This window comes from Phalacrocorax carbo, chromosome 23, assembly GCF_963921805.1.
Source record: "Phalacrocorax carbo chromosome 23, bPhaCar2.1, whole genome shotgun sequence".
Taxonomy (NCBI): domain Eukaryota; kingdom Metazoa; phylum Chordata; class Aves; order Suliformes; family Phalacrocoracidae; genus Phalacrocorax; species Phalacrocorax carbo.
In genome coordinates, this window is record NC_087535.1 from 1,717,065 (window position 1) to 1,744,761 (window position 27,697).

The following is a 27,697-nucleotide window of genomic DNA, read 5'->3' on the forward strand; positions in this document are numbered from 1 at the left end:
ACCCGAGTCGGGAGCTTGCGGCTGGCACCGACTCCGCTGCTCCCCCCGCTGCCGGCTCCTGACCCCCCACCCCCGCCCGGCTCCTGACCCCCCACCCCCGCCCGGCTCCCCCCCCTCCCCCGCCCCCCCTCCCTCGGTTCTTCCCGGGACCGGCGAGCCCCAAATCGGGTCAGTCGCTCTTTAAACGGCTGGAAGGCTGCACCATGTGATGCTCCAGCTCCGGCTGGGAGCTGGCAGAGCCTGCGGGAGCCGAACGGTGCCGGGCACCGGGGACCGAGCCCAGCCCCGCCGGCCGCGCCGAGCCCGGTACCCAGCGCCCCGAGCATCCCCCCGGCCGCCCCCCAGCATGTCCCCCCCGCTCCCCTGCGGGTGAAGAGCTCTTGCTATTCTGGGGCGAGGGCACCCCAAGCCAAGCCCTCGGCTCGCAGGACGAGGTGTGGTGGGTTGGGGACGGGCGGCTGCTGCCGGGGCGCGGTGGGAGGTCGGGGGGAGGAAGCACCCGGGGGCGGGGGCGGCGGGGGGGGGCGAAGCGGCGGCCCCGAGGGGCTCTGGCAGACGGTCCCGGGGCGGCCCCGGGGGGCGGGGGGCTCCGCCGCTCTCCCCAGGGCTGGCAGGCGGCTCCCGCTCGCCCCGCGGTTGCGAAGCGGGATGGAGGTGGGTGCAGGATGGCCCCGGGGGGGGGCCGCAGCCCAAGGCGACGGCACAGACAGGAGGGTTTTTTTCCCACCCCCCCCCACCCCCCCGCACAGGCTCCATCCCGGCTCGCAGCCCAGTTACCGATGCCAGTTGCTAACCGCCTCCCTGCGCGTTTGCAGGTGACCGAGGGACCCCAGCGTGAGCAGGGGGGGACCGGAGCACCATGGCACACCACGTCTCAGCCTTCCAGGCTGCCTACATCTCCATCGAAGTCCTCATCGCTTTGGTGTCTGTGCCGGGGAATATCCTGGTCATCTGGGCTGTGAAGATGAACCAGGCGCTGCGGGATGCCACTTTCTGCTTCATCGTCTCGCTGGCAGTGGCCGACGTGGCCGTGGGGGCCCTGGTCATCCCCCTGGCCATCATCATCAACATTGGACCGCAGACGGAGTTTTACAGCTGCCTCATGGTAGCCTGTCCCGTCCTCATCCTCACCGAGAGCTCCATCCTGGCGCTCCTGGCCATTGCTGTGGATCGATACCTGCGGGTGAGGATCCCTGTCAGGTAGGAAAAATGCATTGAGACAGGCTCTGCGGTGGCTGCTGTGGGGGTTAAAAGGGAGTGAGGATGCCTCAAACTCTTGGAGAAGCACTGGAATAAATGTCTTCCTCCACACTTCCAGATGGGGCACAACTGGCCACAGCAGCAGCTGGGGCAGGCTGGACTGGGGGAGTCCCAGAGCCTCCGGCAGCTTCGCTTGGAGGTTCAGGAGGGTGCTGGATGTGCAGGCAGGGTAGGGCAGCCCTTCTCAGGGTCCCTGTGGCCAGGACAAAGTGTGTCCCACTGCACATGGGAAAGCATCAGCAGGGTGCTTCAGGGAAAGCGGATGATAGATTTGTCTTCAGCCCAGGTTTTCCCTTGCCATGGGGAGACAAGGAGCCCAGGGGTGACAACCTGCTTGGTCACAGATATGTGGGACACAGCTTTGGGGTTTTGAAGGACCATATGTGTCAGCCCGGCACACCTCATGGGGCAGGCTCACCCAGGAGACACCCCTGGCTATGGGGCTGCCCCACAAATGACTCCTTTCCCTGATTTTCCCCATCTCATCATTTGTATCTGTTGTCAAAGCCAAGCCCATAGCAAGCACCATGGAGTGTAAATGAGGGGGACACACTGTATTTCAACACTGCTGCCCCAAGGGGAGATATTTAACAACTTTGTGGCCAGCTCCCTCCCCGATGGTGCAGTGCTGCAGCCCCTGGGGCTGGGGGATGCAGCCGCAGGGCCAGGCTGCCACAGTGGGACTAGGGGGTGTCAGCGGGGCTGGAAGGGGTTGTGACACCCGGCGTTGGTGCCACTCAAGTGCAGCCCGCGCGTCCTGGCTCAGCCCCTTGCTGTGCAGACCCGTCGCTGGTTCCCCTTGCTCTGTTCGAGGCCGTGCCCAGGCTGCAGACACACCTTTGCCAGGCTTGTCGGCTCTGGGAAGGCTCCCGCTGCTGAGAGGGTTGCTGGGAAACTCAGCCCAGCCAGGATGGCTGAGCACATACTCAGCTCATGTCACCCCATTTGGCTGGAGGGGTTCACAACCCTTCATCAGCACAAAGACCCTCCAAAAGGGACCGAACCCCCTTGTGTCAGGTGCTGTCCAGACCCCAAAAGGTGTAGGAGCCTTCCCAGGGCAGGAATCGCCTTCCCATACAGGGAGACAGAGACAGAGGGACCCTGTACCGGGATCAACTGACTGCTCCGGAGTGCTCGGTGTCCCCAGATCCACTGGGTCAGGCCAGAGATCTGTTGCTCTGGGGACTTTTCCCCCAGCCGTGTCTGGCACAGGCTGCTTAGTGAAGACGTGTAAGGCAGCACGGGGAGGGGGGCACAAGATGAAACTACAGTCCCTGCCACGCATGATTTCACAAGATGTTCCCAACTTCCTTCCTAAGTGTGATTTTTTTCCCAGCCTGAAAATTCCTCGTCTTGCAGCCCATCGGTGTAACCAAAGCGATTCTCACCCTGTCATGGCTCTCAGTGCTTTTTTGGTTCTCCTGCATCCCCGCTGCAGTGGGGATGGGTTCAGGTGTGGGAGTATTGCAGCTTTATACATAGCAACCTTGCCTAGCTCTCGTCAGTCATTTTTCTATCAAACCCAGTCTTTTTCCCTCCCTTGCTGTCTCTGAGCCTTTTCGGGGAGACTTCTGCCCTGAGCCCAGCAGCTCTCCTGGCAGCAATATTAAGTTAGAGCCCCCAGTGCTGCGTATAGTTTGGGTGCGTTTTTCTCGTGCAATACCGAGCCTGAGTTCTGTCATCCCGCTATGTGCCTGGGCACTTAGCAACATGAGATTTTCCTCTGACTTTTTCTAGCCTACTTTAATTTTGAAAGGCTTTGTAGCCTCAACAAGAAGGGTTTGGCTTCGCCAGCTCTCCTGTTTGCTCATCCCTGGATGCTTCCTTCTTTCCTTGGTGTGAATTCCCGGCAGTTGGCAAATGTGGTGATTTTAGGTGATTTTTGTGTCCTAGGCGCAGCAGCAGCAAAACAACATTGTAGAAAACAAATAGGACAGAAAATGCCACTGAAGAATATTCCCTAAATCTGAAATGCCTCAAGTTTCTCCCAACTTGTTGCTAGATGCTAAAAGATGGTACTGAAAACATTTTTACGGTGCTGACAGCTCGAATCGCGGTTTTGTGGTGTCGTTCCACACTGCGACGCCAAACCCACTGGTGTGCAAATTGGTGCTGGGTGCTGAGAGCCAGCAACACCTCGGCAGGACTTGCATCCCCGGTGAGACACGTGTGGCCACTCGTGCCTGGGAGACCTCAGGGAGAGCTGCTAACGTCCCGGGACATCCACAGGCAGCAATGGCATCCAGTCCTGGGCAGCAATGGCATCCCGCAGAGATTTGTATGCAGGTGGGGAGCGATGTGAGGGGATCTTTGCCTCGGCCACATCCCTAGGGTAGCCGGGACATGGAGCAGGGACATCCATTCCGGCACGTGGCTGCCCCACATCAGGCACGGAGGCGACAGGGTCAGCAGACAGCGTGCACACCACAGCCTGCTCCTGTGCCAAAGAATGTCCCCAGATAAGCCTGGCACGGGGTGGATGCTCACCAGCGTGATCCATACGTGGGCTGGTGTGGCCGAGGGGTCCTGTGGACCGTCGTGTACGTGGATCCTGTGCATTCCCAGCCCTGCTTTCCACTCACAGGCAACCGTGGCTCTGCTGGGGCTTGGGGAGAGGGGGCAGCGGGGAAGGGAAATGCTTTTCATAGAGGCAGCCAACAGGGACTGGGAGGAGCAAGGAGAGAGGCTCCGTGCACCCCCCTCTGTCCTGGTGCTGACCACTCCACAAATGCTAGCTCCACTCTGGGGGTCCCCAGCAAGTCACTACTTGCATTTCAGGTTCCATGAAAGGGTGTGCAAGGATTTCCACGTCTCTGTCACATATTGGCCAATTGGGGTGAGAAGCCAACGGGACTGTTGGCTGGGAAGAGTTGTCTGAAGGAGAGGCAAAGTCAGACTTTCCAGGCTTTCTATTTAATTAGGCAGAGCCAGGGCTTGGCAGGGAGGGGAGATCATGGTGCATCGCAGCCAGGCTCCGGCTCCTGCTGCCCATGCACACCCCAGCCTGGGGGCTGCAAGCCTGGGGGAACAACCTACAGGTTTGCTCCTTCTTCCAGCAAACACGTGGACCCACCTGCTGCCCACGTACCGGCCGGAGAGCAAGACCTGGGGGGAGTCTGAGAGCATTGCAGCCCCCAGGGTGGGTGCTTGCTGGCAGCATGTCTTGAGCAAATGGTGCCCTGAGACATTTGTGATGTGTCTCGGGATGGCAGCGGGAGATGCCCAGGTGTCACCTGATGCTCTGTCTCGGGCATCCTCCTCACTGCCATGGCTGTGTTTCCCATGGACACAGAAGCACAGAGGAATGTGGGCCACTCGTGCAAGGTGGAGGCAGATTTTGTGGGATGGAGAGGGGTCTTGCACAGTCCTGAGCTGGCACCTCTGCTCTTGGCGGTAAACCCAGTGCACCTCCAGCAGGGTCAGGGGGCTGGGATATCCCACCGAACCTGAAATCTCTGCCCCAACCCCTGGGTAGCTTCCCTCCTGCCTGCTGGTGTCTGAATGATGCTGCCTCCTCCCAAGGGGCATTTTCTCAACTATTGAGAGACGCAAGAGCATCGCTCGGGTTGAGCAGGCTGGAGCAGAGGGTACCACATGCCCAGCCTCCACAGGAACTGATCTAAACAGCTGGAAACTGCTTAAAATAGGTTTGCTGCCTTCATGCTGGTGGAAGAGCTTACATCTCCCCTCTTGCATCCTTCCTCCCCCCACAGTGGCAAGGCAGGACCCCCGTCCTGTCATTCCCCAGCCGGGCGCAGCGGGGTCCCCCAGCCCAGCCCAAACTTCCCTCTCACAGCTGCACTTGGGGAAGATGAAACGAGTTCAAAGGGAGGGGAAGGAGCCGGCTGGGGGTGTCCGGCAGGAACCGGCCCCTCGGCATCCCCGCAGTGGCGTTTGGTGGCAGGATGCTGGAGGGATGTTTGCGGGGGGATGTAGCTCCTTTGGCGCCAGCCTCTGCTGGCTCAGGGGCCCCCGTGTCTGCTCTGAGATGCTGCATTGGGCTTTCTGGAGAGGCCCATGGCAGAGGGGGCTGGTGTCCTCGGGACACGTTGAAGCACAGTCCCTTGGCCTGGGTTGCTGGATGCACAGATGCAGCCTGGTTCTGTCTTGGTGTGTCCTTGGGGGTCCTCGCCTTGTCCACTTCACATGGACCACCAGCTCTCCCCTCAAACACTTCGAAACATGTGCCAGGAAGATAAAATCTGGAGAAATCTGCTGGTAGCAAGGGCCCTTGTAAGTGAGGTCTCTCACTCCACAGCAGGGACCTCCATCCTTTATGCCTGGACCCTGACATTGGGGTGACCCCCAGCCCTGCCCTTGCCACCCTGTGGCATCCCCAGGAGCATCCCGCCAGGGTGAGCTGCATTTTGTGTTGCTGAAGGTTTTGAACACACACATGAAGCTGCAAAGCCATGAAAATTAGACCAAACTGGGCTGGAAATTGCTAGGAAATGGGGGGGCAAGAGGCTGAGGCACAGCAGGGGGAGTGCCCAGGGTAAAGCAGGGTCTGTGGGTGGCTCTGCAGACAGCACTGGCATTCTGCGATGGCTCAGAAGTGCCCTGTCCTGAGCCTTTCGAGATAAAACAGCTCAGGGATGGTAGAAGCATCCCTCAGCCCTGGACTGTAGCACCTTCAAGCCAGGAGGTGCGGATGACTTGCAGGTAGGCTGCGAGCTCTTGGATAGACCCGGTGGTGGAAGGGGGAAGATTTCCCCCTTTGACTCCACTGTTTTTCAGGCTCCTGCCTGAGCTTGAGCTCTTGCTGGGATTGCAGCACTCTTTCCCCTTCTCTCCAGGCCGGCCAAGGGCCACAGGCATGGGGCCAGCTGGGGCTGTGTCACAGGGAAGCCTAGGAAGTCTCATTGCCCTCAGCCAGCTGGGTCATGGAGTAGGGCACGTGACCAAGATGGTTTTCCCCCCTTTGCTCCACTGAGAGTTCATGGAGGGTCTTAGCAGGGGAGCGATGGTCACCCCACTGCCATGGGATGGAGGATGTTGGGATGAGACCCTGCTTTGGCCCAAATTCCCAGGCACCAAAGCACCTAAGTGCCCATGGGAAATCTTTCCAGCACTCCCAACATTAAGTGCGAGGAAACCTCCCTGGACACGGGCTCTGAGACCTAGCAGATGTGTCCAGGATGGAGATGCAGAGGTTTTGGACCAGGCTGGGATGCGTGGTGGCCCCAGTGCCTGTGGGAGCTGGTCCCCTGGGGATGGTACCTACTGAAGGGAGGAGGTATCAAACCACAGAAGGGATTTTTTTTCAGGCTGGCATGAGGGTTTCAACCCAGAGCAATGGGATGAAATTAAGAAGAGAAAATATATGTTCCATCTGAGGGCAATTTGCTGGTCAGGTGATGGGTTTCACGTGTCCCCAGGGAGACAAGGGTGACTGGAGTTGTCTCTAGCCAGCCTGGCCAAAACAGCAGACGATAAGTGAAGGCAATAGCGAGCGATCCTGTCCAGCCGGGCAAGTGAATAAACCAAATGGTGGATCTTCCGAGGTTTATTTTTTAAAATCAGAGGAAACATTTCAAAAGCAGCCAGGTGACTCAGAGCCGGGAGCGTGAGCTCAGAGAGCTGCAGGGGGGCTCTCGTGCCTGGGAACTCATCTAGGTTTCTTTAAACCTCCATTAGTCAAAGAAAAGATGCCGCCCATCCTTACAGGCCCTGCCCCTGCAAAACAGAATGAATTCCCAAGGAAAACACTCCTGGTTTTCCTAAATCAGAGGAATTTTGGGGACTGGTATGTCTTTGCAGCCGCCTCTTTTGTTTCGTCCCTTGCTGCCCTCCACCAGGTATATTTTAGCAAATGAGGGTGATCTATGGAGGCCTTCATTCCCAGGGAACAGGCAGATCTGAACCAAGGATGGAGAATAAAAGGCAGAAATCACAGTCCAGAGACATTTGCTGGAGGCTTTGGGCTGTTTCCAATCTGCAGTTTCCAGCACCCTGCACCAGCTCAGCGTGTGGGTGCTAAATCAGAGCAAGCATTTCACACCAAGCTCCACTTAAACCAGATCTGGGGTACACGGACGAGCTGTGCCGGTCCAGGACCAGGAGCTCAATTCTGGTATCACCGAAATACTCAGGGCCTTGGAAATGCGAAGGGATTTACCAGCAGGTTATATTGGTCTTGAGATCATGGTAAATACCCAGGTGAACTGGTTTTCAGCATGACTCTGTGATCCACGGAGTAATTTTCAGCCAAAAGCGTGCTAAGTCAGAGATCAAAGCCACAAGGGCTCTTCCCTCGGTGAGGGAATGTCTGGATTAGGCTCGGTGGGAACATGCACAGCTGCTGCAGTGGCACCATGAGACGTTTTCTGACAGACGCAAAATCAGGTCACTCAAAAAAGCTACAGATGCTGCCATCCTGGACAGAGGGAAGCGACTTGGGCTGTAAGCAGTGTCCCCAGCTCCTGGGCTCTTAGGGAAAATGCTGGGGTTTGCAGGTGTCCCACTCCTTGGGATGTAGCGAGGGTCTGACTGTGGGATGCTCCGTTCTTGGTAGCACATAGGGAAGGGGAGAAGAGCAGTGAATCCTGTGCAGGGATGCTCCGGACTTGCTGTTATTTGGGATTATTCCCAAATTTTCTGGATTAGAAGGACAAGGGGAGATGCATGACCTCCCGAGACCCTGGATAGGCTTCCTGGGCAGCAGCACCTTGTCTTCTCCCAGCCCTTCTCCTGTATCTCTGAGCGGGGCGAGATGTGGTCCCTGTGCTGGGTAATCTGCCCAGGGTATCATTTCACCCTGACCCCAATAGCTCTGTGTTGGCATCTGGCCCCTCAGCAGAGCTTCCATCTGCCAGCACTGCATGCAGGGCAATGAATGAAAACCAGCTCCTTGCTGGTGTTTGCCTGCTACACCCCAAAATCATGCTCTGGGAATATTTTCACTGGGGTTTTTTTTCCCCATTTCTACTGATTTTCAGGTTAAAGCATTGACAATGCATCACCAGTAAATTTTTGAAGGCATGTTCCCAGCAAGGGCAATAGCACATGTGCAGGCAGGGAAACTGAGGCACAGACTGGCACCATGGCTTGCTCAGGGTGACCCAGCCAGGCAGGGATGGAGGCTGGGGCACAGCAGGTATGGAAGCTGAGATATGATGGGACAGCCTGGCCTTTCTGTTCACACACTGTGCAGTGATCAGCTGGTCTCGTGCCACGACTGTACTCAGGGCACCCAGCAGCCAGGCTTCTCCCAGCCCATGCCATGGTCATCTGTGCAGGAGCAACTCAACGAAATGGGGTTATCCAGGAGGCCAAACTGTCCTCCTGGGCTGCAGGTCCCTGATCTGCAGAGCCTGGAGTCAAGAGCACCAAAAGTCACTCTTGTCAGCAATGGTCCTAATTAAACGTGACAGCACCTTCATCCACTGAGAGAGTCAAAAGGGGCTGAGACACATCTGTAGGGACAATGCCCATGAATTCATCCTGCTGGGAACACAGACATCAAACTAGGTGGAGATGAGTGGATGGAACCCAGCAAGGCTCTGACACCTCCATAGCAGTGATTCAGGTGCGGTGGGTACCATCAACCCAAGAGGACCTACTTTACAAAGCAGACAGATGGGACACTAGCCAACTTGCATTTCTTCATCCCAATGGCAATATAAACTGACGATGAGGTCCACATCAAACAAAAGGTGAGGAGCACCAACAGCCAGGGCCACCTGGACATGGTGGGATGGACAGGGAGGTGTCTGCAGTGAGTAAGGTGAGGTCCCTCACTGCATGTGAGTGATGGCCCTGTGACCACAGTACAACAGTCTATCAGACTCGTGGTTGAGCAGCAGATCCCCCAAAACACCTGGGAGCACCCAGACAGACTGTCACACTTCCAACAGCACCACCCTGCACTTCAGAGAGGGTTTTCCCTTTTCTGGAGTGACTGGGGTGTTTTCAAGGGCACTGGGTTGGTGGAGGCGATGGTGATGCTTATTGGGGCTTGGTGTCCAGTGCTTTCCAAGGACCCTGTGCAGCTGCTGTCAATAAGACAAGTGAAACACCCTGCAGAAGGAGTCTCTGCCAAAGCAAAAGCTGCTGATTCAGCCTGCCCCGTCCCCACCTGTCCCTGCACCAGCACGTCAGGACTGAGTCAGGACCACGGTGTGTGCTGTCAGCACAGCCACCCGGTGCTGGGGCTGGCTCAGGGCATGCAGGAGCCCTTTGATGGGGGGGTCCTGGGTCTTTCTCCACCCCTCAGATGAAAGAACGTGACTCCATCAATGGGAGGTGTCATCATCACCTGGTCTTTACAGAAACAGTCCCACCTCCGCTCCACACCAGCAAGAGCAGGTGGTAGAGCAGAAATAAGTGACTCACAGGGTCAGGGCTGGGTGTGGAGGCGGGCTCAGGCACTCCTCTTCCATGAAACCAGCATCAACCCCCTCCCCGATGACTGGCTCTGGAGCCACAGGCTGGTCTCCATGTCATTGCCCAGCCCTTGGTACATGCATGTGGCATCTGCCTTTCTCCAGTAGGACATGTGCCATGTGGCCACCAACAGCCAAGCTACCCTCAGCTCCTTTTACACCCCCAGATGCATCAGAGTATGTTTTTCCTAGCCCATTTGTGGTGTAAAAATAAGCTTAACTGTGTCTTAAAAGTGCCAGGCTGAGTCTGTTGACCATAAAGGGGATTTTTGCCATGAGCTTGGATGGGAGACAGCTGGGACAAAGCCCACCAGATTCCGTTTTCAAAGTGTGATTTGGAGGGACCCTCAGACCCACAGGTGCAATTTGCAGTCAGTGAGGCCAGACCCAACAAGTTCTCCTGTATAGGACATCTCAAAGCAGCTTGTACCCAACCACAAGGGACTATTGGACATGGGGATGTGCTGTGACGGGACATGGCAGCCACCCACCTGGGTGGCCTGGGACTTGCAAGTCCCTGGACATCCAAGGCAGGGCTGGGCAAAGTCTCAGGGACAGGAGCCGTGGAGCCATTGCATCCAAAAGGCCATGCTTGAAATCAGCCTGACCACAGGGAGGAATGACTCATCCCGAGGGGTCACAGCTCGAGCCTCGGCATGGAGAGGGGGGTTCGGTGGGACCGGTCGGAGCAGACACGAGGGTGTCAAGAGGGTTCTGAAATTCAGAAAGTTGCCATATTGGTGGGTCTATATTCTGGTATGGAGGCAGCGGGGATAGAAAGGTCACTTCAGCACAAAGAAGGATAGAAAAAAGGGGGAAAATGTGGAGGAGGCACCATGGGGAAATGACCAGGGAGATGAGTTTCTTCATGACGCATGCAGGAGTTATTTCAGAGAGAAAAGAAACTGATAGGCTGGAAAAAAACCTCTGGCTGGAGGAAGGACAGGGAAAAACCCTGTAGGGTCCTGCCCACAGGGGTGTGAGGGAAGCCCAGCCACAGATCATGGGGTCTTGTAGTCCCTGCAGACACCAGGACATGGAGGAGGGAGGAGACCATGCAGGCAAGAGACTTCTGGGAGGGATGGGGAGAGCTTGAGAGGCTCATCCCTTTGGAGACAACAGCATCAACTCAGGGCCTGGGGAAACAACAGCCAGCACAGCTCAGCTAATATGAACAGCATTGGTTTATCCTGAAGATAAATCATTGATTGTTCAAAGTGATCATGCCAGATGCAGAAGGGATGGATGCAGGAGCTGAGAACCCAGCGTGCAGGCTGCCAATGGGCTGGGAGAAGCAGTCCCAGGGAACTGGTCCTTTTGGGATACATCTCATCCAAGGTGACCTGAACTTTCAAGCCCATGGAGCTTGAACTTTCAAGCCAGCCGTTCCAGAGGCTGACCAGGCTCCTGGCAGGGAGATGCTTTCTCTGGCAGCACTGATGCCCAGCTGTTGGGGCAGGCACACAGCTCTTGCGCGGGAAGCCCAGTTGTAAGAAAGAGCAATTGATGCTGTCCAAGGCAGCCACAAAAAAATCCCCACAGCCAGCGGGGTGTCCTGCAGAATAGCAATGAGCTGAGCACCCCCTGCTCCACCAGCACCCAGCCCCACTGCCTGGCACGTAGCCGCCTTTCCAACCAGAGGGCACCTGAACAGGCAGGTCTGGGTATTAAGGAGACATCATTGCTGATGCAATCAGCAGGAGAGTATAAAATAACCCCAAGGGGTTGAGAACCTCCTGCCTATAGAGCACAGGCAGCAATTGCTTATGGGCTCAGGGCCAGATGGGTGATGGGGGGCAAATAGGGGAGGAAGGACCATTTTTGGTGATGTAGGGCAGTGCAAGCAGGGTGAGCCACAGTAAAGTTTTGTGGCATCTGGGTTTGCCCTTCACTGCACTGAGCCTGGTGGGACCCAGCAGCTCCTCCTTATGCCCTAGCCCCATCTCTCGCTGCTTTTTCCATCTTTCTCCCATCCTTTCCTTGCCTGGGCTTTGCCCCCAGCACTGAGCAGGGGACCACTTTCAGGAGCCTCCACGGTCTTGGGTGGCTTGGTTGGATTTTTGTTAAGGACAAAATTCTCTGCTCACAAAAAGGAGTTGGGGGAGGAAAGGGGATTTGTTCCCCAGCCCCATTCCCTTGTCTTCCTCACCAGCCTCCACCCATGCTGTCCCTGAGACTGGCCATGGTGCTCTTGCATGCAGACCCTTGGGTACCAGCGATGCCCAAGCAGGACTGCAGGGACACAGAGGCAGGGAGGTGACATCCCCCAGTCCCGGACCCTGACTGGGATGACAATAACACCTTTCCATCACTCCTCAAAGGAGGGCCAGAGCACAGAAAGCCAAGACACTGCCGGTATGGCTGTTCGTCCGCCTTCTCCAGGCCCTTTCTCTCCCTGCATCCAGAGACTGGGATTATTTTTCTTGGTCACCTTCAAATAAGGGAAGTGCCAGCTCCTGGCACCAGGGATGCTTTCTCATTTAATTTAGTTCATCTTGCTTCACCTGGGCTGTCATAGCCCCCCTCTGTGACTCAGTTTCCCCATCTGTTCACAGAGGGAATGATGCTACAAACTCTCCAAAAGCACCAAGAGGCCGATGCTGAGAAATGCTGTCTCAGACACAGCCATAATTATCACAGTCTTACAGACTAAATTATTTCTCTTTCTCTTCTGCACTGGTAATAACACTCAGTGACTTAAACCTTGTAACATGCAAAAAAGAAACACTCATTTTTCTCAGCACAAACGGCTCTGTTTGCCTGCAGTACTGAGCAGTCGAGACTGGGAGGGAGCTTAGAGCACAGCCTGCGTCCAGATGGATGTGGCAAAGCCTGTGCAGAGCCAGGTGGACGCCCGCGTGGGTGCAGGCGAGAGGGTTTTATTTTAAGGGAGATCGTGCCCCACATTCAGTGCTGCTGGGCCACTGGTGCTTTATGGGCTCAGAGAGGGCTGTTTGCTCCAATACCAGCAGCCATCCCCGTCTCGCTCTTACACCCACTCCCACGCTGCTCGCAGCATCGCGGTGTGGATGGCCGCCCTCTGTAAGGCCATCCCCTGCCCGAATGCCACAGGTCCAGCCGCAGCAAAGCACCTCTATCTCCAGCAGCCTGGGGGGACCTTCTTGCAGAACTGCATGTCCCTTGTGCGCCAGGGAAGGGGGAGGCCGGGTCCCCCACAGGCTTCGCAGGGACTGGCACAGTCCTCGTGCTTGGGGAGGGCTCGATCCTGCCTGGCCCATGCATCCTTCATCTCCACGTCCTGCACCATCCAGGCCGCCCGGGCAGACTCAGGCTGTGTCTGCCCATTGCTCCTTGCCTGGATTTAACTGCCCAAGTAATTAGGAAGATGCACAGGGTGTAATTTATGCCCAGCTGATGCATTTCGCTGCAATTCCTGGACTTGGATCTCGGCTCTTTCTCTCCACCATCCTGACGGAAATACTGAGCTGCTTTCTTCCAGGCAACAAGGTCAAACAGTTTTCCTCCAAGGGAATAAATAATTTTTTTAAATCTGAAAGAGGAAACAGAGTTAGGTCCAAAACTTCAGGTTTGCTTTGCATTTGCACTTTTTATTTGTTTTCCTGGCAAAAGAACGATTCTCTGCGATGAGAGAACATTTGATTGTGGTGTTAACTGGAGCCTTCCCTTTCAATTTGGCATTTCATTCGGCTGATCAAGATATATAGATCTGCACTGGACAGATTCATCCCAATGTAAATAACTTAATGGCTTGACACATATATATCCTGATCCTCACTTCTCCTGTTTTTATGGCATTGTGGAGGGGTGAATAACACAGGTTTTACTCAAGCTTTGTGGCAAGTTATGTTTGGACAGAAGTTGGAAGTTAACTATAGCACAAAAAGGTATCTCCAAAATTATTTTCATCATATGAAAGTACAAATAGCCAACTCATTAGCAAAAAAATTTAAATTAATCCAACTGCTTTTTGCATTTTAAATTGATCTTTTAATCGGGGGAAATATGCATCGGACAGAAGACGTTGAACTGGTTGGTTTGGGTTACCACGTCCTCTGAGGTTTAGAAACAGTAGATCTCATCAGCACACCTAATTCTCATTTAGACATTGGGTGGAGAAAACAACCTCCATCATTTTGCGAGCTTCCAGCCAATTTTTCAGTCTTGAATGTACTAATCTTCGAACTGGGCTAAGAGCAAGAAGGGAAATGTTCCCTTTGCAGCAACAAATTGTGCTATGAGGATCCTGGACAGCGATAACAACTTGTAGCCTAACAAACTGAGGAGTTCAGTTGTTGACTGCAAAATCAGGAGTCAAGTTAGCAAGCAGAAATGTAAAACATGAGAAATTAAAAGGCAGCTGATACTAATCTCTTGTTCCAGCTGTAATTTAGGATATGTCTTTTTCTGAAGAGTCCTTCTGCATTGGAGAGATAAAGACTCACCTCAGCCCTGCTTCATGGCTGGGTTAATGCCTCTTAACAGGAGATGCTATCTCCAGTTCCCTGCCTCCCATTTATCCAGGGAGCAGAGCTCGATGTCCTGCTGAATGCAGATGAAATGCCAACAGCAGGTCTCAAGACCCCTCTTATTTCCCTTCTAGCTGGGATCTCTGTTCTGCTCCTGCCTTTTAATGGCTCTTGGTGCTTTCCAGACTCACCTGGCTGAAGGTCTCCTTTGGGTACCAACTTGTCCTTTGATGTAGCAGCATTCGCAGCATGGTGGTGACATGCAGGGAAGGATGGTGGCACCGGGCAGCCTGCCCTGGTGCTGTACAGATGGCACCAGGCGCTTCCTTAGCTGGCATCTTCCCTCTAGCAAGGCCAGTTTTCTGCAAGCCACAGCATTTTGTGGGATGGAATATGAGCCATAGAGGCTCTTAGAGCCCAATCACTCTAGGCATTTTGTATCTGCCGTCTCATTTCAATTTCTCATAGAGCCCACATTTGATAGATCTGGCATTTTAAGTGGCTCTTAGAGCTGCCGTCTTTCTTCATCCTCTCCTCTTCCCCCCTCCCTTCTCCATTTTGGGGGCTGACTTTCAGAGTCCTCATTTCAAAGAGGTTCTTTTGCATAAGGAACAAAAATGTGCAATGCATAGAAAAATGCAAGTACAATACAAATAGTAACTGAAAAAAACACTGCTTTTATCCAGCAAAGTCCTGGATTTACACTGAAAATAGCCAAAGCTGCCTTTTATCCCTTCTCCTTTGTGCTACATGAGTACATCGCCCTGACTTCTGTAATGACACAGTGATATGCAGAGACACGCAGGGTCAGCCACTGAGCCAGGCCTGGGCAATCAGCGCCTAGCTAATCGCCATGGCAGGGCGATGGGTGAGAGCCTTGGAGGTGACCAGATCCATGGGGTGATGGTCCAGCGTGGCAAGGGCAGATGACCTGAGACTCCTGGCCAAGCGCATTTATCTTCCTACCGTGATGCTGGGTGAGAAACACCTCCAGCACACTGTCCAGAGAGGGGTGCACGTGGGGTTTGAGCAGCTTCTCCTGAAACCTTCTTGCCCTGCAAAAATTCTCTTCTGCTGGAGGTGGGGTTGCTCCCAGTGTAGAAGGGGCTCAGCCGTGTGATGGGGGTGTGTGGGAGCCGCCGTCAGACTCAGACCCGTACTCCTTTCCAAGGAGATGTTCGCACAAAAAATTTCTGGTTTTGACAACAGAACTGTTTAGACACTAAAAAATGTCCAGCAAATTTATTGCACAGGGGTAGCACTGAAAACAAGTCCATCATGCCCATCCCACTGTCCATCAGCGATGCATCCAGCTTTCATAATTTCATCCCTATCTGTTAGGGACTGCGCTGTTCCTCTGTGCCCTAATTCCCAAAGTCCTGGTGCTATAGAAGAGTCTCAACTTCTGTTTCTTTTCTCTTTTAAAGCAGCACTTCTCATGCTTTGCATTGCAGGGAAAAGCTCAAAAATGTTGCTGCCTGAAACCAGGAGCCAAAAGACAAGAACATCACATGTTTTCCTCCCAGTTCTGAGATCCTACAGCTCGTTTCATGATTTTGCAGCTGTTGCCAATAGTGTTAAATCACTTCCCTCCCACCTCAGGGTCCTGAAGGGAGAAACCAGCAATCCAGGAAAATCCTGGAGTGCTGTGACCACACATGGCAAAGCTGGGAGGGAGCCCTGGAGCTGCCTGGGTGTAAATCTGAGGCTCAGTGTGACTTGTACCCCATTGACCAGGGACACTGGGTGCACCCTCAGGACTGTCACGCAGCAGCAGGGGGGTGATACATCTGGAGCTGGACCACCCCAGTGCAGGCCCTCAGCACCCTTGGATGCACTCGGTGCTGCCCACAGCATCAGGTGGTCTCATGGCTCTCTTTGGGGCATGAAGGGTCTGCCTGGAGTTCAAGGCAGCACTCCCCAATAGGCACAAATCAAATTCTCATCTCCATCAGGCGTTGGATGCCCTGGGTGTCCCCAGCTCCCTGCTTGACCCCACCACCCACATTTGGGATGAGCGGGCTGAGCACCGGCCGAGTGGTCCTTGCTGAGAATTGCTGCCTACGCAGTGACAGAACACTTGAACGTGTCAGGATCCAGCCACAGGCTGTAAACCCAGCCCAGTCTGAGAACAAGATTAACTGCATGTTAATTTTTCTATCTGCTGCTGGGGTGGATGCTGCTTGAAGGAGGTGAGAAATATTGCCTTTCTCAGTGAGCAGCAGTGGTTGATACATGGTCCTTTGCCTTTGGACAACAGCAGTGTGTCCTCCACACCTGGGACAGAACCTGAGGGGGAAGGACATGTGTGAGGTCCCCATGCTTCCGTTCTTGCTCCCTGTGATTTCCAGCCCTCCCGTGCTCCCCCTTCCCCTTGCAGCATGGTGTCACAGTGGGAGCCATTGGGATGGCCAAGGGGAAGCCGTCGGCATAGTCCATGGTGGAGCCACTACAGAGGTTACTCGCATCCCACCTCTGAGATGAGGACAACTGGGCAAGTGATCTAAAAGAAGCTCTGCAGTTACTGGAAGCCTGTGGTTTGTTCCCAAAGATGGGTTGTGGTTCCTTGCCAGAGCCCAGGGAGCCCAGCACACAGACATCCCGTACGAAGCAGGCTGCAGAGATCCAGCCAGCAGCTACTGCTCTGCCAAGGCCAGGAGCAGCCCCAGGAGCGGGCTGTGACTGCTTGGCAATGAACTAGCTCATCCAGGCTGGTGTGATGTTGTGGCTGCTGCAAACATCCCAGGAACCAGAGGTGTGATAAGTCTCTGGCTCAGCAAGAAAAGGTTGAACTCAGTCCTTTAGCTGGAATCTGAAACATGGCAGGTTTAGACTAAAAAATCAAGTGATAGTGTAGGCATGTGGATGGGTACTGGGGAGCAGGGAAATGAGCCCTTAAGCAGCCTCATGGGGCTGTGGGTGATGCTGCCCCATGGGAGATGCCAAGCTCAAAGTGAGCTGAGCTGCGGTATGTCCCTGGGGGCTTGATCCCACTGGGGCTGTTGGCATCAGGAGTGTGGCAGAGGTGGGGGGGATGTGTCTGGCGCCTGGGTCCGTGCGTTGGACTGCTGGAGCTGGAGGAGGACACCTCTTCCCACATGTGTAGCCATCTGCTGGATGGACATCCCTGATGGAGTCTGATGTACTGCCAGTCTGGGGTGAAGATACTCCAGCACACCCTGTAGAAGCACCATTCCCCATTTCCAGGCATTTTAGCCCATAAAGCCCTTTTCCACCTTATTCTCCTGCTTCTTGTGGGGATGTTTTTGTCACTAAGGCTGCTTTCAGATGTACCCACATCCCTCTGCAGTCCCCAGAGGTCTCAGGGCTGCCTCCAAGGTCCCAGGAGATGCAGCAGGGCAGGCTGAACCCGCACCAAGGCAGTAGCGTCTCCCCAGGCCCTGTCTGGGGTCCACAAGGCCTGCAAATGATCAAGGCCCCTGCACACCCTGCTCTGATAAAGCTCAAAGCGCAAACCCTCCTTTTTCTTGCTGTTTGATGGAGCTGTGGCCAGCTCCAGCTTCACCCACTGCTAAACAAAGCACTCACCGAAGCCCTGGGGATGCTGCATCTCAGTGTGTGGGGACCAGCCAATTTTGGCAGGACAGATTTGTTCTCATAAGCCTCATAATCACCCTCGCCTTTATCCATTAAAGAATTACTGGCTATTAAAAGCAGTTAGAAACATTTGGTGAACTTGCCTTCTGCTTCACCCAGCCATAGCTGCTTGCACTTTGCAGAATAATTCCTATGTAGAGAGCTACCATTTTAGGATAGTAAAACCAAACCCTGGACACAGACTGGACCAGGAGGAACTTCAGTGGAATGCACACAACCCAGTGCACTTATGGGTCTGTACACCCCATGCACATGTTTTTGGCCTCTCTCGTGGTGGCTTTGGACCACGTTTGTATTAAGCAGCCTCGTGGTGTGGTGCTGTCTCTGTTTCTGCTGTGGAGGACTCCCAAAGCATTTTGGGAGCAGAGGTCCTCAAAGAAGAGTGTTGGTCATGCCCAGCTCCTCTCCCTGATGAGCCTGGGGTGCCAAGCTGCTGTAACTCCAAGTCCCCACGCTGAGCTATAGGGCTTAGAAAGGTGCCAGCTGCTTGTAGAGCTGATGCTAAGCGGAGCAGACACCATATGGTGAGAAAATCCTTCTCTGGCTCTTGGCAGGGTGGTCCCAGCCCTGCTCTGCCCCTCTGCAGGACACTCTCCAGCTGCAGTGGCAGCTGTGACCTCTGAAATCATGGCTCGTTGCATGCAAGGGCCTCACAGCAGCATGGCAGGGAGGCCTGGCACCCATTGGGGACGTCCATCCCTGAAACCTCTCACAGAATCCCAGCTTTGGACCCCCTACCCCCACCTCTTCTTGCAGCACACAGCTCAGGGAGAATGGAGCATGCTCCTCCTGTGGTCCCAGTGCATGCTCCAGACTGGGGCAGCTGGTCATGATGGGAGCAGGGCAGCCCTGACCCGGTCTGTGAGTCAGTGGGTGCCAGAGAGGTTCTAGGTGGAGATTTGGGATGCAGCCCCATCTGCAAGGGTGGTGGATAAAAGGTGTCTGTTCCCATCGGTGCCTCTCCTGCCATGGGAACCCGCTGCAGCCCCACCGAAAGCGTGACCTGTAGGGCGCCCAGCGTTGTCCCCACTCGACTGTCCCCTCCAGCTGAGCTCTCATTCACCCTGAGCAAACAGACGTGGGTACACTCTCAGGCAGGGATTTTCCTCCTCAGCTCCTTTTAAATCAGTTCCCCAAGGTCACGCGAGGAGTCTGAGGCCGGGACGGTGGAAACCGCCTTGCCGCAGCCATCTGGCCTGTCCTCTCCCACCATGTCCCCCTGTCCCCTCTTGTCCTGGGGGCCTGCTGGCACTTCTCAGGTTTCTCCCACAGCTCAAATTTCTTGCAGACCAACCAACCAGAGGTGCTGGGAGGGGACAGTGCACAGGGCACCTTGGGTCCTCCCAGTCCCTTTGAGCATTACGAATTGTCTCTGTGTCAGGGCATCACTGTCAGGCTGGAAATACTGTGCTGATGGAGGCTGCTGGGCTATTTTGGTCCAGGACAAGGGCTCCATTACCAATGCGCTTGCTGCAGATGGATGCATTCTTCTCGTTCACCTGAAAGACTTTCCATAGGTTTTGGACCTGGTTTTTATGTCTTTAATTGCCAGCTGGCGTCTGACAAGCAACAACTCTGGGATTTTGGGATCAGAACAATCCCCATGCATCCCAGAGGAGACGCCGATAGGGCCAGTCTCCTCCCTTACGAGCATTCATAGGAACAGGCTGTCATGTAGAGCTCCATCCAGCTACCAGCTTTGGCTGGTGTTGGTTGACACCGGTCCCTCCCAAGGCTCACATGGCAACGCACCCACCAGAGGTCACAAAACCACATTTCTTCCAAGGTGGAAAGCCAGAAGCAATGTGACCATGAGAGCAGCATGCTGAAGCGGTGTCAGACCCCTCTGCCCAGGAGATGTTTTTCTACATCACCTCCACGGCTGTGTCATTGCCACCTGACACCCCCATCCTGGCTGTGAGAGTTGCCAGGACGACGCCGGAGGGTGAGAAATGCCTTCGTGGTGGGAGCCACCTAACAGCTCAAGCGGTGTTTGCAGACAATGTGGGCCCATCACTACAGCTGACTTGCTGCAGTTATTGGATGGATGCTGTCAGGAGTGTGAAGGGCTGGCGTGTGACTCCAAAGAGCTGCAAAGCTCCCAGCTGTCACATAGGAAGGATGTGAGCAAATAGGAGATGCACTTGAATGATGCAAGGGGGACTCTGGTGCTGAGAGACATCTATGTCAACGCTAACAGACCATTTTAGGCATTTCAATATGCCTTCAAATCCTTGATAACCTTCAAGATTTTGAACTTCAGGTTTTTACCTAAATGAAGCCCAACAGAGATCTGAAGGGAAGGAGGAAACCAGCCAAAGCAAGAGACTGAAGAGGAATAAACTTTTCATGTCCAGGGTTAGAGGTGGAAAAGGAGCCACGATCAGGGTTCCTCTGTCACAAGGTGTCCCTTCTGCAACACTTCCCACCTTGCGCGGGTGCCCAGGGACCCCCAGTCCCAGCCTGAGCCGTGGCTGAGGTTGCCCCTCACAGCACCCAGATGCCACTTCGCACTTCTCAGCTTTGCATTTCTGAGCAGCTTTGAACACCAACGTCTGAGTTTTCCCACCCAGCAGCCTCCAGGACACTGAAAGATCTGAAGCAAAGATACAGCCAGGAAAAAGAAGCATCTGAGATCAAAGCACTTTTGTCTAGAGGTTTTCAATTAGATCAGGACATGCTCTGGCTGCTTTTCCTTGCTGTGTTCATAGTGCAGATGAACTTCATGTCAGCTTGGCCTCTTTTTCTCCTACCAACAGGCTCCAGCTTCATTTCATTAGCGATGGCCTGCCTTCTTCAGTGAATTAATTCCCCAGGAATTGCACTGCAATAAACCCTACCACAGCAAGGACCAGCGAAGCTGCATCTTGGGGCTGGCTGGGCAGTTGCAAGTATTTTCTGGACAAAAAGCATAGTCACAGAAATAATAAAAAAAAAAGAAAACAACAAACCCAAATTTTATTCAAATCGGACCTGGAATCTCTGAAGCTGTTTCAACCATAACAAGAGGAGATGTTCTGTGAGTGTTGGATTTGGACTGACCTGTGGGTTGGAGATCCAGGAAACGAGCCCTCGCCTCTCTCTTGGGGGACAGACCCCAAGACAAAAGTCAAATCAACAGAAACGCAATGAAGACACCACTCTCCATTTGCTTTCAGATCTGTTCTGATATGTTAGATAGCCAGGGGGGCTTTGCCCACCCAGCGCTAGACACCTAAGGAACAGATCCTGAGCCAAGCTGGGCTCCCCTGGCTGAAGAGGAGAAGGATGCAGAGGTCTGGCCACATCAAGATGTGGCAGAAGAAGTTGAATCTAGTCTGGGAATGACAAGCAAAGGGAAAGGAGGGTGGATAGTGACCTCAGGGTGAGGGCCCAGGGAGCATTTCATGATCTCCTGGAGAAAAGGGGCCTCAGCATCTCCCCCAGTGACACCGTCCTCAGCCCAAGAAACTTTGATTGCAACATTTCCTGGAGCACCCCCTCACGAGGCAGCACCTGCCCCTGGAGGAGCCCGCTCCATGTCTCCCCGTTAGCTCTGCACAGCCCCTGGGGACAATTTGTCTGCCTCCGCCTCCAACCATCACACCTTGCACTTCCTCTGGGGATGCAAACAGCACTCTATCAATAATTGATATTTTGCCTCTTTGCACTATTTTCCAAACCCTCAAAGACGTTTTTGTTCCACACCAAACCAAAGCTTCTGCCCATCCCATTTCACCAATGAGGCTGGACAGTTCCTACGCTCCCCCCAGGCTCCTTTCTCCTGGCCTTGGTAGGGTGTCCAGGAGGAGTTGGGGCGATGCCCATCTCTGTGGGGAAGGGATGGCGCAAAACCTGCCACTGAGGGAGGGCAGGAGGAAAATCTAGCAATTATGTTCCGTTATGTCTAGTCAATTATGGCTCAAAACCCCACAGACAAAGGAAACAAATCTAAATTATATGATGATGGTGGTGACTATTAGGGATGTTTTAGTCACAGCTGTTAATAAAAATAATAATAGTAATAAAATTGCAATGATGCTAGCAATTGTTCCAATGCTGCTGATAATAATAAGATTATTTATTAATTGTGAGCCATTATCAGCATTTTCTAGTGCTTCTGCCTTCCACACCCATCCCAAACTCCAGCCCTATCAAATTAGTGCAAAATGATGTAAATGAGGAAGGCTTTTCTTTATGGCATAACCAAGGAAGAAACACAGGAACAGCAAAGTCTGTCCCTGTCCCCTCTGTTAATGGCCCCCCACCAAACGCCCTGTGCCATGGGGCTGAGCAGATTTCCCTCCTTTAAGTAGGGTTTGAAGCCTTCAGAGCTGCTGAGCCCCATGAGAGCTGTGTGGTCAGACCCTGTGGGGTGGACGGAGGAGGAACTCAGAGTCATTTGTCACCCTCCATGTAGGGCTGACGGGGGACAGTGGGAACCTGTGAGCCCCCGCGGAGCACGTTTCCCTGCTGGGTGCTGCAGCTGCCTTTGGCTTGTTGCCTGAAGGAGCGAAAGGAGCAAAAGCCCCAGCTCCAAATATTGCTGTTTTCTATGGATTTTTTGGGTGGTGCACGCTTGTAGAGGGATGCCCCGACTGGCTTTGCCCTTGGCTTCCAGCTCCTTCTGCAGTGCCACGCGTAAACCTCACAGTGCAAAGTGAAGCGAGGAGCAGGGACAGTCAGTCCCGATGCTCGAACTGTTGTGTGTGTCAGGCCAGGCATGTGCAGCAAGGCAGCGGAGGTGGATGTGAGGCAAGGAGGGATGGATGTGGACCGTGGCAGAGAGCTGGGGGCATGGCCAGGAGGGATGGACGCACAGCAAGCTGGGGGCATCCATGTGAGGCAAAGAGGGATGGCTGTGCAGCGAAGAGGAGAGATGGTTGTGTGCTAACGAGGGATGGATGTGTATTAGGAGGGGGTGTATGTGCAGTGAGGGGGACAGCTGTGCAGTGAGGAGGTGGGAGCAATGTGCACTGAAGTGGGGAGGTGGACGAGCAGCCGGCAGCGTGTGGGGCGGTTGCTCTGCGCTGTGTGTGTTATACACTCTGGACCATGCGCGCTTGTGTGCATCCAGGGACCTGAGGTCTGCACGACCTCTGCAGCTGTCCTGATAGCCATCTGCAACAACACGCAATGTTCTGGAGCTGCGGGGGGCCGGGTCTGTCTAGGCTGGGCCCCCTGCAGCCGTTCCCCATCTCTACTTTGGCTGCAAGAGTGAACACTGTGTCCTTTGATCTGACCCTGGTTCATGACTAACAACGGGGTCTCAGTGCTCACTCTGTCCCTTGTGCTCCCCCAGCCCAGGCATGAGGGGCGGGGGGAGAAGGGGTGGGTGCTCTGGGAGCAGCTCCGTGCCTGGATGCTGGCTGCAAGCCCTGGGAGGGTGTTTGGGGACCGCGGTGGCACCACTGCTGCTCAGCAGCCTTGGCTCTGTGGCAACGGCTGATGCACAGCTCTGCAGGGCAGGCAGCACCGGGGATGGCAGCGCATTCAGCAAAATCAGTAGAAGACCCTAGAAGCCCCCAGAGCAGAGAGTTGGGACACAGCTCGCAGGGGTTGCAAAGAGAGAAGGAGCTAGGGCAGGCAGGTTGATGCTGTTATTTCTAGTGCCACACCACCACCACCCCCCCAAGCTGCTCGAGCCTAGGGAGGTGGGAGAGAGTGTCACAGCTGAAAGGGCACATCAGCCCTCCCCGAGGACCTGGTATCAGCGACATGGGGTGCACAGGCCAGCACACAGTGCCATGGGAGCCTCTGGTAACCCTCTGCCACCCGCCACTCCCATGGCCCCCCCTCACCTTTCCCTTCACTTGGCACACAGCACTCATGCTCTCCCACCACCCTTCATCCTCCCCTTGCCCCAGCTCTCCTTGCCCTGCACCTTTCTCAGGGTCTCCTGCCCTCTCTTCTCCCCACAAGGAATAAATCACCCTCCAGCTCCAGCCTCAGCTCTCAGAGGAAACAGCAGCCTGCATTGCCATGCCCTTCCCACGGGATCTGGCTGCCTCCGGGATGCTGGGAATCTTTTCCCAGACCAGAGGGTGTTCATGCAGGAAAGCTGTTGGGACCAGGGGCTCTGGACCCTCTGGACTCCTGGGGACCAGTGTCCCCCCTCCACCCTGTGCCCCTCCATGCTCCCACCCTGACACCTTGCCCATGCGATGGGTCTTGAGAAGGGACCTTCAAGGGGGAGGGAGGGTGGGTTCGGGTCCTTGGCTGTATTACAAAGCCCCTGAATGCTCAGTTTTCTACCACAGGTAAAAGCTGCAGACATGCAGCAGGGAGGTCTCTGCATCAGGATGGAAAGCCAGGTTTGCCGGCCACCTCCACGTGGTCCTCATGGCTGGATTAACACCAGCATCACTGAAAAAACCCAGCAAACAGTCAGAAAAACTTTCCTTGTTCAACCCCCTCTGGTGGAAAGCAATAACACTTGAGCTGCAAATCTTCTCAGCTGCCAAGAAGCTTTTCTTTGAGGGCCAGGGGGAAAAATCAATCTAGCAGGTTCCACTTCCCACTTAGAGAGCTCTGGAGAGACGAGCCCAGCCCCAGCGTGCTCCCTGGTGGCATCAGGGAGGGAGCAGAGCCCAGCCGGAACGCGGCCCTCCTCCTCCTCCGTCCCTTGGCACCGGCCCATTAGGAAAGAGGGTTTTGTCGATCGGCCCAGCACATTAGGAAATGAAACAGGCTGTGCCCAGAAGCTTCCCCAGGGGTCCATTAGCAGCAGTGGATCCTTCCTCCAGCCCAGTGGGTCCCAGAGGATGCTTCTGTTGGCCATTTTGTCCCCTGGCACAGGGGGATTTGTCTGCGACTGGGTGCTGGCAGGGCTGGTGCGTGGAGGGAGGAGAGGGTGACTTGCTGCTCTGGGTGTAGGGTGCTCAGGGTTGAACACGCAGGCACGCTCCAGACTGCTAATGCGTTTCCTGGGGGAAATGCAACCCTATTCCTAATGTGAGCCCAGAATCATGTCTGAGGTCTCTGCCCGTCCCTGGGGCTGGGGGTGGCGGTGGGAGGCAGGGTGAGGTTCCCCACAGCACAAGCAGAGAAACCAGTCCATTAACACAGCTATCAGGACAAGCCAAGGAAGGGAGTGAGGATCATCATGGTATCTCAGCATGGGCACTGCCACCCCACATGGAGCAGTCTTAACCCCAGGCAGAGCATCCCACTTGTGTTTAATTCTTTCCTGTGGTTGTTGTCTCTTCCACAGGTATAAGACGGTGGTGACACCCCAGCGGGCAGTGGTGGCCATTGCTTGCTGTTGGATCGTCTCCTTTCTGGTGGGACTCACCCCTATGTTTGGGTGGAACAACCTGAACAAGATGAGGAGGACTCAGGAGCTGAACGCCAGCCACACGGAGTTTGTCATCAAGTGCCAGTTTGAGACGGTCATCAGCATGGAGTACATGGTGTACTTCAACTTCTTCGTTTGGGTCCTGCCTCCCCTCCTGCTGATGCTGCTCATCTACTTGGAAGTCTTCAACCTTATCCGCAAGCAACTCAACAAGAAGGTCTCCTCCAACTCCAACGACCCCCAGAAGTATTATGGGAAGGAGCTGAAGATCGCCAAGTCATTAGCACTGGTTCTCTTCCTCTTTGCACTCAGCTGGCTCCCTCTGCATGTCCTCAACTGCATCACCTTGTTCTGCCCATCCTGTGAGACGCCGCACATCCTCACCTACATCGCCATCTTCCTCACCCATGGCAACTCGGCCATGAACCCCATTGTCTACGCCTTCAGGATCAAGAAGTTCCGGACAGCTTTCCTGCAGATCTGGAACCAGTACTTCTGCTGCAAAACCAACAAAAACGCCAGCACCACGACGGCTGAGCTGGGCAACTAGGAGCTGGGAGAGAGCAGAGAGGCGTCCTCCGTGCCCAGCCCGGTCCCCATGGGCCGCTGTTCCTGCTGCCAGGGGAAGGGCTGGTGAGGACCCGGGAGGTCTGGATTCACCAGCCTTGTGCAATCGAACAGCCGTATCCCCCAGCTGCCCCAGGGGGTTATTTATTCACAAGCATCGTACTGTTTTGATATTGTAGCCTGCACTGTTCCTTTCCTTTTTTTTTTTCCTGTTTGTTTTTGTTTTTTTTAAGGGTTGCCAAGTATTTAAGGAGAAATTGTACAGACAAAGACGCAGTTTATCTTCATGCAAATAAAGTAAAATGATGAAAACCACCCAGGATGTCCTCTGCCATTGATGGAGTCCTCTGGCTCCTTGGCGTGTGGCAGTCAGTGATGTGGGGCACCTCACACTCTGGCCCCCTTATTCATGGACCCATGGGGGTACGTGGGCACTGGGACAAAGGGGTGTCCTGGTGGGAGTGAAGCTGCTGAGAACTAGGGGAGCCCAGGGCAATGTGATTTCTGCAGCTCTGAAGCTGGGAGCTTTCAAGCCTTTTCTTTCCCCTCCATAACCAGGGATAGATGAGCTGGTCTGGGACATGGGAAGAGACACAAAAAGGCATCCCATGGCAATGCCAGCTCTGACAGGGTGATGAACCCACCATCCCCACGGAGCAAAGGGTCAGTCTCCAACTCCCAACACTACCAAAGAGGAGAAAGGAAGCCCCCAGAGCACACTCTGCAAGAAGTACCCTTGGCTGCCCCAATGTCTCCCCACAGAACCCAGCAGCACCCACCACCTCTGCAAGCTGTGCCCAGGGAGCTGGGTCCCCTCCATGTGTCTTATCTCTCCTTTTACTTTGGCTTTCAGTCATTTTTCCCTCTTTTCTCCTGCCTATCTTCTGTGCAAGGCAGAGCCAGGTCTCTCCCAGCCCGTTTGTCTCATGTCTCCCACATCGCTCCCACCACTCTCCCTGTGCAGCCAAATGCTTTTGACCCAAACTGCCTAGGTTAATGCAGCCAACTCCGTGGCTCAGGGGAGCAGAGCGGTACCTGCACCCATTTGGGGTGACTGGAGGACAGCCGCAGGCCACTGTGTTAGTGTTAATGTTGCCCAGGGCCAGCCACCCCCCCCCCCATACATCTGCCTCAGATTTAGCCACGGGCAGGGTGTATCGTTGGTCACATTTGAGGCGGGGTGGCTGGAGATGGACCATCATCTGCATCCAGCTCTGCAGCCCCTATGGATGCTGGCAGCCCCACCCCCAGTCCCAGCTTTGCAGCAGGATCTTCCAGGGCTGAAGTGGTGGTGGGAAGACATAATGTGAGGTAATTGGGATTCTTTCCTTATCAGCATCCCTTGTTCGCTAGTCTGCCATTGGAAACCCACCTCTTACAACCCTTCCCCTGCTCCCAGGAGACTCTTGCCCCTAGGATGGGCAAAGCGACTGCGGCAAGTTCCCAGAGGCTGGGAGGGGGTGCGGAAAGGAAAAGGACCTTGGGTGGGTGAAATCTATGGGTGGCGTTTTAGCTGGCTTTGGAGAGCAATGCTGTGCACACGTAGCAGCGGCAATGGGGTGCTGGGTGTCCGCTTTGCCCACCACTGCCACCAGCCCTGTTCAGCCTAGAGGGAGCTCCTCCATTTCTCTTGAGGAGGGTGGCAAAGAAGGGTGGGAGGAAGAATGAGAGGAGATGAGGGGTTCAGCCTCCCACATTTTGCATGGGCTTAAATATATCATATCCAGGCTCCTGGCTCAGACTATACAGGGCAAAACATGTGTGGAGCAGAAAAGCAAAGGCAAGGACAGGAGCAATTCCTTCCTTGGACCTCATCGTGATGGAGGGGCCCTGAATGTCTTCCCAGACCCCTCGAGATGTAGAACCCAAAATTCCATATCACTACTGCCTGAGGATGCTGCAACCACAGGCTAGTGCAGAAAGGACCCTCCCTGCACTGCCCCATGCCTGTGGTCCTTTGGCACTGCCGCAGCTTGGTCTCAGGTTAGAGCTGCTGTTTACCAAGCACAGGTCTGATTCCCTCTTGCATCTTATTTCTGCAGGAGGCTGCTTTCCTGGAACTGATGCTTTTGCCCAGTCCTTGCTAAGGTGCCCAGAAACCTGATGACTGGGATGCTCATAAATTAAAGGCATGTGTATGATTG

At 54.6% G+C, this 27,697-nt stretch overlaps 1 protein-coding gene across 2 annotated transcripts; it reads left to right on the plus strand.

Annotated features, from left to right (window-relative positions):
- Positions 1–252: 252 nt before the first annotated feature.
- Positions 253–25,868, plus strand: ADORA1 (adenosine A1 receptor). 2 transcript variants are annotated; one of them, XM_064472010.1, is made up of 3 exons: positions 253–434; positions 816–1,200; positions 24,903–25,868. In XM_064472010.1, the coding sequence occupies exons 2-3, from the start codon at positions 860–862 to the stop codon at positions 25,534–25,536; spliced, it is 975 nt and encodes a 324-aa protein (XP_064328080.1). In that variant the 5' UTR covers positions 253–434; positions 816–859; the 3' UTR covers positions 25,537–25,868. The 2 variants fall into 2 exon arrangements, with proteins under 2 accessions (XP_064328080.1, XP_064328081.1); XM_064472011.1 differs by lacking the exon at positions 253–434 and having other exon boundaries at positions 754–1,200.
- Positions 25,869–27,697: the final 1,829 nt, after the last annotated feature.